The sequence below is a fragment of the Micropterus salmoides genome, unplaced genomic scaffold, assembly GCF_014851395.1.
Source record: "Micropterus salmoides isolate LMB-PRFRI ecotype aquatic unplaced genomic scaffold, ASM1485139v1 Ms_hic_scaffold_7, whole genome shotgun sequence".
Lineage (NCBI taxonomy): Eukaryota > Metazoa > Chordata > Actinopteri > Centrarchiformes > Centrarchidae > Micropterus > Micropterus salmoides.
Window position 1 is genome coordinate 26637252 of NW_024044459.1, and position 15733 is coordinate 26652984.

A 15733-nucleotide genomic window follows, 5' to 3' on the forward strand; every position below is an offset into this window, starting at 1 on the left:
GCTGTGTGGCCTGCCAGGACAGCATCAGCCCAGGACAAAAATGTTATGAGAGCTTTTGAAGATGGCGGCTTTATTATAGTGGGTCTGCGACCTTGACGCAGCCCAATGAAGATTTAGCACCTCATCACCTTCTGGTTTCCCAGTGCACCATGGGCTGTACCTTTGCGTGTGTGTGTGCGCGTGCGTGCTTATGGGATAAATATTGCAGCTATTTGAAAAAATGTTTGGTGTGGCAGCCCTGATGATCAGACTCTGGGTATTCTGTATTTAATTATAGCTGTTTGCTATAAATGTAGTAGTCCTGTTTAAAAATGGAGGGCTACAGTGGAATTTAGAAAATGTAACACATCAACAAAAAGTTAGAAAATTTCCGCATTTGTCTGCCGCCCGCTCCAATGCCTCAGCCCTGCTCTGTGACTCGGTGCCAAAATGCAAACCAAATGAGGAATGTTTTATTACATCTGAAGCCATCTGAAGTGTGTGCTCACTTGCATAGTTTACAGCTGACCAATGAATTCATCCTGTATTTCTCCCAGACAGAAGAAAACACCTCATCATCTTAAAAAGTCTCCAGCTTCAAAGAAAATGTGATGCAATGGTTTGTTGCACCTCTATATTGTAGATCTTCTTCAGGTGACATTAAGGTGCAAATTCTCACTCACTTTTCACTGAAAGCTGCTTTTGGAAACTACTTTAAACCCATTAAACTATGCGTCAGTGTTCTAGTCCCTTAATTTTGTCAGGATTGTGGTGCTAGATGTTCTTTTCCCGGGCAACTTCCTCCAGCTTCTTCTAAGGATCTCGAGGTACTCCTGGGGCACCTGGGAAATTTTGTCTTAAATCTGTCCCAGTCGGGCATGCTCAAAGGGAGGCACCCAGAGGTTATGCTTACCATGAACCATGAATGACCTTAACCTGTCAGTGCACAGGAAGAACTGTTTAGTGCTAAGGTCCTCCCACATTGCTGAGCTCTTCAACTGGTCATGAATAATGAAGAGAAAGCTTAATTGCTTTAAATATGAACTTATGCTTTGTAACGTTATACTCCAGTCATATTTGATCATGTTATCTCATTTTCCCTCTCCTTTTTCTGCTCATTCTTTCCCTCCTTTCTCAAGGTGCACTTGGGTTCTGTGCAGCTCCAGCCAGCTCCAGACTCTCTAGAGCTTAACCGAGAGATGATTGGAGAGTCCCTAAAGCGCGGTACGGATCTGGGATCAGAAAATTGCCAGCTGTTGGAGGAGAACTGTAGACTGAAACAGGAGCACCAGAGAATACTCAGAGAGTAAGGATGAGAAGGAAAGCAGCCCTGTGATTTGTGTATGTGTGTGTGTGTTTGTGTGAAGGATTAAAATGTGTGTTTATGGCCATATGTGCTGGAGAGCAAATGTAAAGTACTGATGGAAAATACAGACATAATCAAATTATTTTGTTAAGATGTTCATCGCTGGTATTTGTTTGTTGATTGTCTTGTTTGCATGCAAGCTTTCTTTCCCTTTTAAGTCGCGCTACCAGCTGTTTATATACATAGCAATCACCCAGCATGACATCATCACCGGTCGCCCATTTGAGAGTATTGAGGGTTCCACCCAGTGTTGCAAACTGGGCTTGTGATTTCTGGGAGCTAACGAATGGTTCACTTGCACGTCTTTCTTTTTTATATATCCCTGGTGCTTGACTTCTTTTCAAATAAAATTTCTTGTGTAATTGTTTAACCACTTGCTCATTCCTTGGCCAGTGAATGAAGCTTTGCCAGAGACAAGGGATGACTTATGTCTGCACAGGGTGGAGGCATCAGCATCATTCTTCTTAGCAAATAACTCTCAGAAGGCAAACAAACATGATTCCTCAGCTTTTAACAACATGTATTTGTCTGTCTGTGCATGCATGCATGTGCACACGTGTGCCAGTGGGAGTCCATTTGTTTACATGTATGTTTTTGCACACACTTTGGTGTCTGTGTGTTTTCTCACCAGGCTGGAGCAGCAGGTTCAGGATAAGGAAATGTTGGAGAGAGAGCTGTACTCACGTTTTGTGATGGTTCTGAACGAGAAGAAGGCCAAGATCCGAGAGCTGCAGGATGCTGTCCTCCAGCTCCAAAAGGCCGATGACCAACAGAGAGATGAGGAGGGGAGACAAAGGTCAGCAGACTTCCTCTAATTCTGTGATGCTTCGGCATACTGACCCTTGTGGTCAGTAATATAAAATACTGAAAGATGATTACCCCAAGGTTTTGCCAGCATCGTACAATGAGATTCTGTATTTTCAAAGGCATATTCACGCATCAACTCTGTTTTTCTTCTTTGTTTCTCCACACTCTCTCTTACAGACTGATTTTTCTACATAATAACTTTCTCTTCTCTCAAACTTGTCTCATTTCCTTTAGTAACAATGGTGGAGATGACATTCAGGACAGAAGAGATGAAACAGTTCAGAGCATCCATCCATCTCAGGAGTCAACTATCCTCATCACAGGTGTGTAGTTGTGTGTGCGTGTAGTGTTAAGAGTGCACTTATCAGATGGAAAACTGCTCCCAAGACTATTAAGTAAACCATTCTCTGCCAACTCAGAATGAATAATGGGGTATTAAGAAATGAATATAAAAAATTCATATTTGCCTGCGTCAAAATATGTTGCAACAGCATTGACAATTGTAATAACCAGACTGAAACATCTCCTTGCCCTCAAATTACTCAGAATTAAATAACAACGACTCAAGGGGTAAGGCAGAACCCAACCAATGTTTTCATAATATGCTGAGAATTAGCAGCTGTGCGTTTGTGACTTAACAAGCACATGTGTGTGTGAGCAACACAGAGCAAGTATCATTTAGGTTCATGGTACATGATCATGATTCTAGTGCTGCATATTAAAGCATAAACACAAAGCTACCTGATAACACATGTATCAGTTAGAGAGAGTAGAAGATGGGGCCAAATAAGCTAAAAGCTTAACACATCACTCACAGATTTGAGAGTTTCAGAAAGTAATTTTAAAACGTAAAGTCTTCAGAAGCTTCCTCTCTTGACATAACTCATTTAGGTCATCTTCATAGATATGCACTGCTACGATGACACACCAGCAACACACTGCGCTCCAATATTCCACTTATTTACACGTGCCATGTTTTGGTGGAGCAGGGCGTGCAAGTATTGAACATGGCAATTTTTCGCCCATTCCCAGTACTCCTTGCGATGTCATAGGTCACACTGTGACTCAGTATTGATGCAATATCACAGTGAAACTCTTGAGTTTTAGCTTTCCTCGAACTGATTTTACCTTCCAACAAACCTGACAGTTGAATGTAATTGATTATGTAAGCGGGGGGGTGGGTTATTGTAAACTTAAAAGCAGACACAAGCAGGGAGTATACCCTCGGGTAGCCTGGTTCTGGGAAACACCTGTCAGTGAGTCATGAACCACCCAGCGAAGTCTGCTGTGATTGCTTCAACACAGCCGGCCACGAGGTGGTCTTCCCTTTCCTGCATCATGCAGAGCAGGCGTGATGTCACATCTGCTGAGTCATAACCCCCCTGTATTACAGCGCTGCAATCTGCTAGGATAACCCACTGATCGCTCTCTCAAATGTGTTGTGTTCCCCAAGAAGATAATACAGTTGCAAAACACATTGATGTTGTAGTGTTTGGCTCTCATTTTCTTCTCTCTCTCACTCACTCACTCACTCACTCACGCACGCATGCACGCACTCTCATACATACACACACACACACACACACACACACACACACATATACACAGCCTCCACTTCATGCTCTCTCTGCCTTTCTGGCTTCAGTGAAGATGGATGGACGTTGTAGATTGTACAGAATCGGTCTTGGCTCACACACTTGTTGTTTGTAGTCCAAATGGGTTTTACAGTGCTTTCTTGTGTTTTCTGCTTGCTGGTGAAAATCACCCGGCCGGCACTTTAATCTTCTCAGCTTAATGAATTTGATGACGAGTCCCCATCTTCTGTCCATATTCTGAGCTTTTAACATTATGGGTCTGTTTTCCAAAATCTTTGTGTAACTAACACAAACTCAGCCGTCCAACAAATCAGTCTCTGGGCGTTTCTTTCTTGGCCATAAGCACTGTGTTGGAAACGAGCCATAAATTCATGTCAGTGGCTATTACAAAATGCTAATGGCTGCCTAATGCCTGATTATTCCTTCTTGTTAATATTGTGCAGCCTTAGTCTGGTAACCCCAGCAACCAAATAATTCATGGCGACCTTCACAATGAGGACGTGACCCATGCACGGCAATCTTCTGTGTTTACAAATTCTATAAACAGTCTGTAAATTAAGTAAACTTTGATAAAGCTCTCCTCCCATCTGGCTATTGCAATGTTTGACCCAGATCAGAAACGGTGTGCACAATAGCAAACTGATGTTTCATTTGCATTTAGAAATCTACACAAACTTTACCAACATAGTGGGCTGCACAGTTCCCCTTTGACATGCTTGGCCCTAGTTAACCCTGGTGCCTCAGGGTGTGTTTTCATATTGACGAGGCCTGATAAGAGAGAGTAATGACAGAGCAGATTTGGAGACAAAAGACGTGTTCCCTCCAGGTTTGGCATCTGATTGTGACAACATAGGAAGCATATCACTCACAATAGGGTGACCAAAGATAAAAGAGATAGAGGTCGAGGAAGGAGTGTGAAGGGAGAGTAGAGAGGCAGTGTGATTTAGGGGATCAGGAAGCATCTGAGAGAGTCTCTGTGATAAGACAGGGAATAAATAAATGGATAAAAATGACCATTTTAACAATCACATGTTGACTGTAATGCCAGACTCGATTAGTATTAATTTTATCATCCGCATTTAAAGTTTTATCCCCTAATCAGATGGCGAATAAAGTCCTCTAAGTATTTTTTTTAATCTACCTGAACTGCTTAATCTGTCGATCTCTCAGTTTGAATAGGCTAGCAGCAGTGTTAAAGGGCAAACAGGTGTGTTTGTATGTCTGTCTGTATAAAAACAATTGTACCCAAGTGTGACCTGGCTTGTGTGGAATGCCAGATCTCTATTACTGATAAAGGTCACTGGACTTCAGGTGTGGAGTTGACCAGGGTTAACAAAGGTTATCTGAGGCAGTATGCCCTGAAACTGCCACAAATGTGCCAAAAATGACATTGATGGAGAATTGGTTTTAAGCAATGAAGATGGAGAATCTGGGCTTCGGAAACCACCCTAGTAATCCCAAAAATTTGGAACAAGAGTGCAGACATCTAGATGCATTTGTTTTGAGGCATGTGAGGACTAAACCGTCAGAGGTCACTGTGAAGAAATGTTATCAGCATCTAGTAACTTTGATTTACGGTAGACATTATTGATTTCTCAAATTAACTGCCCTGAGTTCAGGTATATTAGTGACATCATGAATTAAAGATGTGCTGGCTCAAAGTAGCAACTGCAAAGTAATGATGTAGCAACAACCACAATATCAGGTGGTTCCCTGATATGGTTTGTGTGAGCCTCTGTGTGTGTCTATGTGCACTATATTGTATGCAGGTCGTAATCTGGTGTGCCAGGGGATCTCTGTGGACCAGACTTTTTCCGATGATGAAGATAAACAACCGAGACGGAAGCGGAGATTTCTTAACACACTGAGCCCAGAGCCTTCTGAGCAGGAATAAAACCGCAGGTTAGTCAGATAAATCAACACAACCAATGTATCACCATATTTGGTATTAAAGTTGTTCTTGCCTCTGCTTCCCCTAGAAACTGCATTACATAGCACAAAAGTTGTCATTGGAGGAGTTTAGATGGGAATATTTAAGAGAAAAGAAGATTACACATTGCAGATTTTTGGGTAGATCAAATTAAAACATCAACATGACACACAATCTCTCCAGTCTTTTTTGCAGTTTAAGTGTAAGATGTTCCACGTGGCTCCAAACCAGAGTTTAACAACAATACAAGAAAATCATTTCAAGCTTTTAGTTTTACAGCCCAGTGAAACATTTTTCTCTTTTCCCTTCAAATTTCAGTTTTTGCTTCTTTTCCGTTTTTACGCTCAGACAAACTTCTGAACAACCACCGCAGTAACAGATGTGAGGTGTCCTACTGATTTTTTATCCCCCATTCCTTCCACTCCTCCCATTAAAGAAGGTTGAATCATCATTTTGACATCATCACTGGTATTACAGAAAAGCCCACACATGCACACTTGCTATCATCCAACAGTGTCAGCTCCGAGTCCTGCACATTTCTGCTTAATTATTTAACTGGATTTCTTCGTTTTACTTATTGATTGCATTACACGTTAGGACACACAGTACTCCTCCTGCTGCTTCTGACCTCAGCACTGCTCTTAGATGTGGAGTTGGTCTCCGGATGCTAAAGAAAAGTTGCTGCATCCTCCTAATACATAGAATGGGTTAAATGCAAGGGACATATCTATATATATATATAAATGTTCCTAGCAAAAAAACAAAGTCAGTGCTTTTTCATATTCCATCTATGGCATTTAACTTCTTCTTGGGAGTAGACTTCAGAATACATTTGTATGGGGTGTGAACATCATAACAGCAGGATTTTATAAAGTTGGCCTCACTGGTGGGTCTGACAGTTTAAAATAATGAATCTACTTCTGTTAATGTTTGGCTTTTCAGAAGTGTCTCCTGAACATCCGGCTCAAACATACAGTGTTGTGAGGTCTGTCCACATTCAACAGCTGCATGTTTTCTCAGACTGTACTGACTTACTGCGATAGAATGACCACAGGTTCTTTGACTACTTTCTTTTGGGACTACAAATGTGTCAGAGTAATACTGCATCTTTTTTGCTACTGCTGCTGCTTCAAAAAAGAATCGATATCAGACTTTCTATATCTATATCTATAGTCAGAAAATACACAAATAGATTATATCTCCAGACACAGTTGTTGCATTGGGAAAGAAATATCGGCCCTCAGTTGTCATCATGTTGTCAGTCAATATATGCTACACTTAAAATGATCAACTCCCCTGCATTTGTCGTAGTGACACTTCTGTTAAATCTATAAACCTCATAACATCCTCCCACAGCTTACATTTGGGTGTTGGCTGGCAAATAAACAAAAATGCAGCAAAGAAAATTACTGCAGTGTGTAGTGTCGCTTGGTCCAACGTAGCAATGACAGCAATAGCTTTTGACTCCCAATGAAAACATCCACCTCTTATTCTCTCTTTTGCACCCTTGTCATTGCAGATTTAATTTGTTGCACTGACCTTTCTTCTCTCTAAGCAACTAACATTAACTTCTTGGCCACGATACATGGTAATACACTTCAGCCTTGGTTCATATCAGTATGTTAATTTCCCAGAGGACTTTTCCATATTGAGGTATACAATATGAAATTTAAAATGTTTGTTTTATTAGTGCAAATTACATATTAACTCTAACCTTTTCCCTCCCTCTCTTCCCATCTGTCTTGTCTCCACCCTCCTCCTCAATAGATAGATGACATCCAGGGCTCATCGTGAACATGATTAAAGCCCTAAATCTACGGATTTTATGATTTTTTATCCAGATATGTGGGAAGCTACTTTCGGCTAGTCAACCCTCACCTCGATACACACAACCAAAACATTGACAACCAGGCGACATTGTCCTGGAGGTGTCACCACATTTGATGCCAGATTTCGTCCCAGATTGTGAAAGTAATTTCAGAAAGACAGAGTATGTTACTGCCATCTGGTTTGCTTTAACTGTGACAATTACCTGCCACAGCTCTCATGAGAGACGTGCTGCTCGTCTCTCCCCTTCAATAAATCAAAAGACGAATAGTTAATGACACTATCTTTTCCCAAGCACTCCCGACCGCATGCTCTGTTTGGTGCTGGCGTCAAGACTTTGTCGCCCAGATGCGTCAGTGGTCATGTGACAACAGGCACTTAACACCCTCCAGCGCTTCCATTGCTGTTAATGACTTGGAGAATTTGGTAGAGAGTCTGGACCAGGAGTATGGAGTTTGACTTCGCCCTGAGCTCGAATTTGGATGCCAAGCCCCTGTGCCTTGGCTTATGTGAGACCAGAGAAAGAGTAACAACTACTGAGGGACAACAGGCTACACCCAGAAAACAGGGTGTCACCACCAAGGAGCCGAAGCTGCTTTGTTGCTGCTTATTCATCATGTCATTGCTTATGTTTCCATCCCTCTTTTCATTATGAAAATAAACTAGATGGCATCTCTTTAATTTCCCCCTTTTAAACTAGCATTTTGCGAACAATAATTTCACCTGCCCCCTTTTTTCATTTTCATCTGCCCTTTTATTCTGCAAATGTTCCGTGGCCCAAACTACCTGGGGGGTGTTTTGCCGAAGGTTAATAGGGTTATGTTGTCTCTCACTCTCTTCATCTCCTCACCTCTTCCATTACCCATGCTTCCAGCTCTAGGTCCTGAGGTCATCACAGTGTGTCTTCACACTGACTGTAATGAACTTATGGAGACCTATTCAGGGTATTTATCTGACCATTTTACCTTTGACTTCTGGATATTCCTGCTGTCTTTTATGATTTTGATGATACCTACATGTCTGCTGAAGACCACGGGTGGTAGCCAAGATAATCCCACAACACGCGCTTGCTGGTTAATCCCCAGGAGAATGTCAGACTCTCTCCTCTATGCATCCCATTAATACGGCATTTTCTAAAGGTCCAGAAGTCCAGATCAGTTTCTAAGGATTATTTACAGATAAGTGCATGACATTGTGCGATGTAGGATGACACAAAGTGTTAAAGATCAGGAGACTAAACTGAAAAATTCAGTCAGTGGTTTCATTCAGAATATTACGATAACATGCTCAGTTATTAAATGCAGTATATTCTCAAACATGCCTATTTGTGTTCTTTGTAACCCTAAAGTTACAGTACCACGTGGCCTTCGAGCAAGGGCTTCGAGATCAATGGGCTACAGCAGCCCATGCAGCTAAGGGGTTAACATTGTTTGTGAGAGAGCGATGATGGCTGTGCCAGGCTGAATTAAATGTTTAGTCACTTGCTTATCATCGTCATTCACTTACTGCGTGCACCTGTAGGTTTCTCATCATCCAGGGAAAAGACAGGATTCTTCCTGCTTTCCCGCCACAGAGCTACAGTGAGACAGAGCGGTCTTTGTCTGTTGCTAGGCTGTGCTGCTTCACCGACCTCACACTGTAATGTCTGAAATAACTTGGCTTTACACAAGCAATGTTTGAAAACTGAAGATGACAACGTATTTGGGAATTTATCATCAAATAGACTCTTATGAGTTCAGTTTACTCACCCTTCAGACACATTGGGCTGATTGGTGTCTGCCTACACTTAAGATTATTGCACTCACTTGCTGTGTGAATCAACTAAATTTTGTGATTCCGTAGAGCAATAAACTTTTTATAAAGACTACTTCTTCTGTTGATTTATTTTTTTCTAACTCAAGAAATGTAATTGATTTTATTGGGCCAATGTCAGAATACATTACGGGGTACTCCTTTTGCTCACAGTGGGCATCGCCGCTGTGTGCTGGGGGCGGCACACATATAGTAGTAAAGCAGTGGGCAGGCTGTTTGAATCTAAGGGAATATATTTTACTGCAATGCAAAAACAGCAGTGAAGCTCTCTGCTGGTGCCACTCTGTGTGTCAAATGTATGCGTGAGACCAAAAATCTAGTCTACACTATATCTCGATCTAGCTATCCAGCTATTTTCTAGAACCCAATAAAGACCATTCTTGTTATCATTTTCAACATCTTTCTAGATGTTGAATATCTATTGATGATGCGGAAAAAGAATACAGTGTTAAGAGCATTGTACATTTGCTTACATACACACCGTAAAAGGCACAAATATTGCAGCCATATTCTGTACATTACAGGTAAAACTTTACCAAATGGAAATCCCCACTGCACATTTAGTGCTGACTTGTCTTGGAGTCCAGTCATGCAGTCTTTTCTGCATTGGAAAGTACTCTACAAGTTTTGCCAGTGGCAAAGAGTATCTGCTCTGTTTCAAGCCGGTCATTAAAACAGCCTTTTCATCATTACAAATAACGAGTGGTTTCTCTTTGAGATGCTGGTGTGAACTGATTGGCCTCATTATTTGAATTAAACCAAATGTTCTGCAGGTTTTAAGAGGATGGTAGTTGGACATTAAGTGTGTGATAATGACATCCTGCTGTAGAGTCTGCTCGTGGGAGTTTTTCTCTTTTTTTCACATTGTGAACCAGTTTGTAACTTTGTTAGGAAAGTTTCTACATAAATGTCTATGTTTTTCTTCTGTTGGTCTGAGAATCAACAATAACTTTTATGGCCCTGTAAGTATGAGAAGGTGGAGATATGACTCACATTTTTGCTTGTTAAGATGAACTGTGATGTCTGCAAGTGTGTTGTCTTGCATCATGTTTTTGCATGAGTGCTTGCTACGTAGTGATGTACAGTAATGTACAGTAACCACTAAGCAATTTTAAAAATGTATACCACCCAAGCATTTTAATGGATGACCAAAACAGATTTCTATTGCAGTTTTACCAAAACATCCTTTAAAATGGTAATTGGAACCAAAGAAACCAAAATGACTTTCTACAGTTGACTTGATTTTCCCTCATGGCCGGGAATGCATTATGTTATTATCTTGACTTCCTCTTGGTCAGAGACCAAAGGATCAACGAGCTATCCACATTGCCTTCTCTTGTGTAGGCCTAATTGCTGACTGGCTTAATAAGTGACTGTCTCACACACCCATTTTTTTCTGTGGTTGAAGTACAGTGAGAAGCATGAGTTTCTGGGAATTCCACCATAGGGACTCGATGAATTTTCACATTGTCTGTGCAAATGTCATAGATCACACATTTCTACACACATTAATACCTTCGTGCTAATTTGTCAAATATGACACTTAATCAAACTAAATTTGTAATCCTGAGTCCCGAGTTCATGTATAGGCTGATTATAGCAGAAGGGATGAGGTTAGAAAATTAAAGGTTCTCACAATGCCGCGTTATGTTTACTGCAATTGGCAAGGATCTGTGACGTGGGAATGGCCTGCTTTTAGTTATCAAGCCATTTTCTCTGCCCCCCCACTTCCTCGGTCTTTGTTTCTTTGCCATCCTTTCAGATTAAAGTGGTTTGCTAGGAGGTGGCAGATACAGTGATTCATAAAGTTTCAAGCTGCTGATCCTTTCAAACAATCACCATTAGAACTTAAACCTTTCCCAAGAGCTTTGACGCTGTGGTTTGGTGGTTGTATGATAATCTTGTATTCAATGAGAACACATTTGCCTTTTCATAGAAAAGAAATGTGTTAATGTCTATGATGTTTAGTAAAGCAGACAGGCCTTGTTGTCTTAGTGATTCAGCCTCACCACAGCACCTGTGCTGTGCTTTTACCTGTCAAGTCTGAGGTGATGATTTATGAGGTTTAACAAGTGCCATCACCACATGACTGAAGAGTAGAGAGGTGTAAAATTGGAAAGACAGAAGTGTGGAGACAAAAATGGAGCACCAAATGAATAAAGAAATAAAAGAATAGAATAGCCTTTATTGTCAAATGTTGATTGTTAAAAACCATACAACGAAGTTTGGAGTGCTACTCCTGTGAGGTGCCAAAACACATTCAATAATTCATCCTCACATATATTCATTCATTTCTGTAATGCTAAATAATAGGTAGCAGGTCGATGGCTCTCACTAGAGGCACCAATTAGTGGACAGCAGGACAAACTTAGGTATCTCTGTAACACCCCTCAGACCAACTGACGGTTGACGGTTGATTGACACCTGGTGCCTACCTGATTGACACCTGGTGCCTACCTGATTGACACCTGGTGCCTACCTGATTGACACCTGGTACCGAAGACTCCAGACAGTTGTGACACTATGGAGTCGTCCTTGTAATGGCAGTGTGCAGCTTTTTCCCCCCCTTTTAATTATTTTTATTTTGTTCGGAAGTCATAGAAACAAGTGGGTGTGGTTGGCTGGGAAGAAGAGTAGCATTCTGGTGCTGCGGTCTGGTTGTGTTTCTATTAAAACACAGCTCATAGTTTACTGTAATATTGCCAATTCGAAAATATTTAATCTAAAATGTGTCCGACTTGGTTAGCAAGGTTAGGTAAGAGTAGATGTCTCCAACATTTTCTTTTGGAATGTGAATAAGAAATAAAGCAAAATTTTGATATGATTTCATAGACCACCAGGACAGTAATAGCCTGTAATAGAACAAGACATATTCAGTAAATTAATGCCAGACACTACAGATGAGTAGGTAGTAGTGTTGTAGTCAAGACCGCCCAAACTGAGACCAAGTCAAGACCAAGACCAGAGTTTATCGAGACCGAGACAAGACCAGGACTTTTAGAGGCTGAGAGCAGTCGAGACCAAGACCGAGGAAGGACGAGACTGAGTCAAGACCAAGACCAGTTCCCTGCATTGCATGGCATGCAATAAAATGTGGAACGAGAACATAGGTACAGGGAACAACACATGTTTAATTAGGGTTATTGGTTGCATTTGAAGCAATAAGTTTTACTTACAATCAAAGTTAGGATGTTAACAAATCAGACAATGCAAAAGCAATTTATTGATATTCCCAAAGTTATGGTCTTGACTGGTCTTGAAATAAAATCCCGAGTCCTCAATGACCGAGACAAGACCGAGTACAAAGGCAGTCGAGTCCGAGACGAGACCAAGACCATCAAAAAGTGGTCTTAAGACTGGTCTTAAGACCAAGACTGGTCTCGAGTACTACAACACTACTAGGTAGTAGGTAGTAAACATTGTATCATATAGATATCAACATGAAACTTCCTTTGTTGATTGCTTACAATAAGACAATATTTTTTGTATAACAAGTTTTCTGAAATGTTATGTTTAAATATGCAAATGAGGCATTATCTAATGCTAATGAAAAAAACAATATTTTGCCTCTGATATATCTTAACAGACCAACATGACTTATCGCAGATATATCAAAATTGATCTCTGTGTTGTGTGCTGTGCACATATATGAATGGAAATTAGACACAGCTTTTATAGTATGAAATGTAAAAGTATTTTGACTCCTAATTCAAATTTATTATTCACAGTCTATTTGTTGTATGTGTGTTTTTAGTTAGGATTATTGGTTATTCTGTTAATGTCATGTTTATCCTTAAACATCCTTCCTCACTACATGATTTGTCACAGTTCTATAATAACCAGATTTGAGGGCTCTGTGCCAGAAATGTATATTGGCTATACGTTAAGATGTTATTTGTGTGTTTTTCCCCCAATAGGCCTCAAAAATCCCAGTCAGACTCTATTCTGTTTGCACAATTCCTCTTTTAAAATCAAATTTTCTTCGTAGTATTTTGTCCTTAGAAAGTATCAATAAACATGGTTTTAATAAAACAAGCAAAACACACATAGACCAGATTTTGGTCTTGAAGAGGCATGGTTAAGATCAGTTCCTGTGATGTTGCCTTTTTATATACAGTCTATGGATGTCGCTCACCTCTCATGGCCTCTCACTAAAGCTGAAGGGATCAATCGGTGGTCTGGTCCTCCACACTTGGCTCCAAAGGATCAAGGTTCAAGTCTGTCCAGAGGCAACTTCATATTCCCACATTTTCTGCTCTAAACGGGTTCACTCACAAAACACACCACAAGCTTGTTTCCCTGTGCCCTGGGAAATCACAACAAGCTGTTTTAGCTCCATGTGTCACAGGTTTGGCTTTTGTTTGACACTTAATTTGTACAGCTTGTTTGACACCATTATTTATTCATGTACCAGTTGTTGGATGTTCTCGTTAAGTTTATTTATGCAGGAACAAACATTTTGTCAAACATATCAGGTGACTTGCAGTGATTCCAGATTGTCACTACTCAGTTTATACTTACTTCTTACTTAGATATTGGATGATTTCCTTTATAGAACCACAAAAACATCCTGATCTGGGTGGAAACTGTGTACTGTATGAAATCGATTAAACACATTAAAATCAGAGCGGTTTTTGCCTTCAGATTTGTGAGTTTCAGCAAGAGAGATCCCTTGGGGTTGGAGAAATGTAATTCCCCTTTCATGCTGTCTGAGGTGGCATGAGACCGGAGGTAAACCACCTTTATAGGTCATGTGATGCGTGGGTCATCTTGAGGCCCGCACAGTGGATCACCAGGATCAAACAGTCTTTGACAATCTTGATTTATGGATGCTGAAAGGCAACAGGACTTCCATGGTTACACATACAGTAGAGGAGACCTTTTACACGGCAGTAAGTGACTTGCAACTTTTAACTTAACGATGTCTCAGTTAAGAAGGTAAAGCAGTAAAATGATGATGGGTCCCATAACTCTAAAACTGAGTAGTTACTATGCTGGGTGGTAAATTCCACCCAGAATCAGGTCAGTTTGAGCTCTTTGTCAAGTTATTTAGTTAAATTATGGAACCAGTTTCCTGGAGCTTTGACTTTGAGAATGCAATCTGTCTCTGTCACAGTGTATTATTGATTGTGGTACATGCCTCAAACCTCTCTCAAACCGCTAATGTTCAGATGTTTTTAATTGTTATTTTCTCCTTTCTGTCTATTTTAATTGTCTAATGGAGACTGAATGCCACAGTAAGTGGCAGGTTGCAGATGTGCAATAAGAAATAACTTAAAATGAACAACCTATTAACTTCAGCCTTCCCTTTCTATCTCACCCAGTGCTTCCCTCACCTCTTCTCTTTCTTAGAGTCATCTGTTCAGCCTTGCAGAGGAAAGAAGTACTGTGGGTAACTGATGCTGAACCGTGAGATGATTACAATGCAGGCAGGTATGGAAAAGGCACCTACGACTTTTTACAAGGGCCTTCAGGCTTCAAGGGCAATCTTCGCTGTCAAAGGCTTATCACCTCTGCTCCCACTCTCAGCTGGTGTGAGTGTCTTCAGAAGGCAACGCCATGATTTGGAGCAATTAGCCCGCCCCACTAGAGTCAGCAACCAGACCTACCTGTTAGTTTTAATTAACATGAAGAGGCCTATATGTCTTTCAATGGCTCTCATTAATTAAGGAACAAATATAAACACGATACCACTGTTCAACTTGAACTGTTAAAATAAGTCTTTGTATATCACATGGGAAAATATTTTTCACAAATTTAACAAATTGATAAAGAGTCATTAATGCTCAGCTGTATAAGCCGCAGTTGCCTTTTGCTATGCAGTATTGCTATACAATTATATAATTTCTCTGTATTGTTTAATTATAAAGCAAAAGTATAGCAACATTGCACACAGCTTGCTTTACACTGAAAATCTTCCAGAGATCACTAAATATACAGTATTCAAACATGATCAAGTCTGCTTTTGAATTGTATTCTTCTAAGGTAAATAAAGTTTCATTTGCTCAAAGAGGATTCCTTATGGAAATAGTGAACACCCCAAATGGATTTTCATGCCCAAAAAATTATAATGCAATTCATCCAGGAACTTATTCCAGGTTCCTAATGAATGTAAGGTAAACTGGATGCCAGTCCTACAGAGTGCATATTGGCCAAATTATGAATAATATGTAAACAATTAGTATGTTTCCATTAAACAGCATTCTGATTTTACCACAGATAGACAACAAATTGGATTAGTCTGTGTTGTTTTTGTCACAACAGGAATGTAGACTTTATGTTCAGTCTAACCCTCTGTATCATACATGTTTAAATTATTTGCTGTTCTTTTAAGACAAGCTGGAAGCGACACATCTCGCTGGAGGGAGTTATAATCACTGCAGACAGAAGATTACCGACCCCAACACACACACACTC

The 15733-nt window shown here is 40.5% G+C and overlaps 2 protein-coding genes across 4 annotated transcripts in view; both read left to right on the top strand.

The window, feature by feature from the left end:
- LOC119891645 (DNA repair protein XRCC4-like) overlaps nucleotides 1–9371 on the top strand; it is a 24401-nt gene extending 15030 nt beyond the window's left edge. For 2 of the 3 annotated variants that reach the window (XM_038703421.1, XM_038703420.1), the window contains exons 4-8: nucleotides 1119–1285; nucleotides 1977–2141; nucleotides 2387–2475; nucleotides 5517–5649; nucleotides 7445–9371. In XM_038703421.1, the coding sequence (XP_038559349.1) occupies nucleotides 1119–1285; nucleotides 1977–2141; nucleotides 2387–2475; nucleotides 5517–5641 (546 nt within the window). In that variant the 3' untranslated portion in view covers nucleotides 5642–5649; nucleotides 7445–9371. Of the gene's footprint in view, nucleotides 1–1118; nucleotides 1286–1976; nucleotides 2142–2386; nucleotides 2476–5516; nucleotides 5650–6619; nucleotides 6663–7444 lie in introns of all 3 variants that reach the window. The other variant, XR_005442477.1, reaches the window with a different exon arrangement.
- Nucleotides 7953–15733, top strand: part of LOC119892318 (versican core protein-like) — a 56431-nt gene continuing 48650 nt past the window's right edge. Inside the window, exon 1 of the mRNA XM_038704521.1 lies at nucleotides 7953–8013. Within this exon, the coding sequence (XP_038560449.1) occupies nucleotides 7953–8013 (61 nt within the window). The remainder of the gene's footprint in view (nucleotides 8014–15733) is intronic.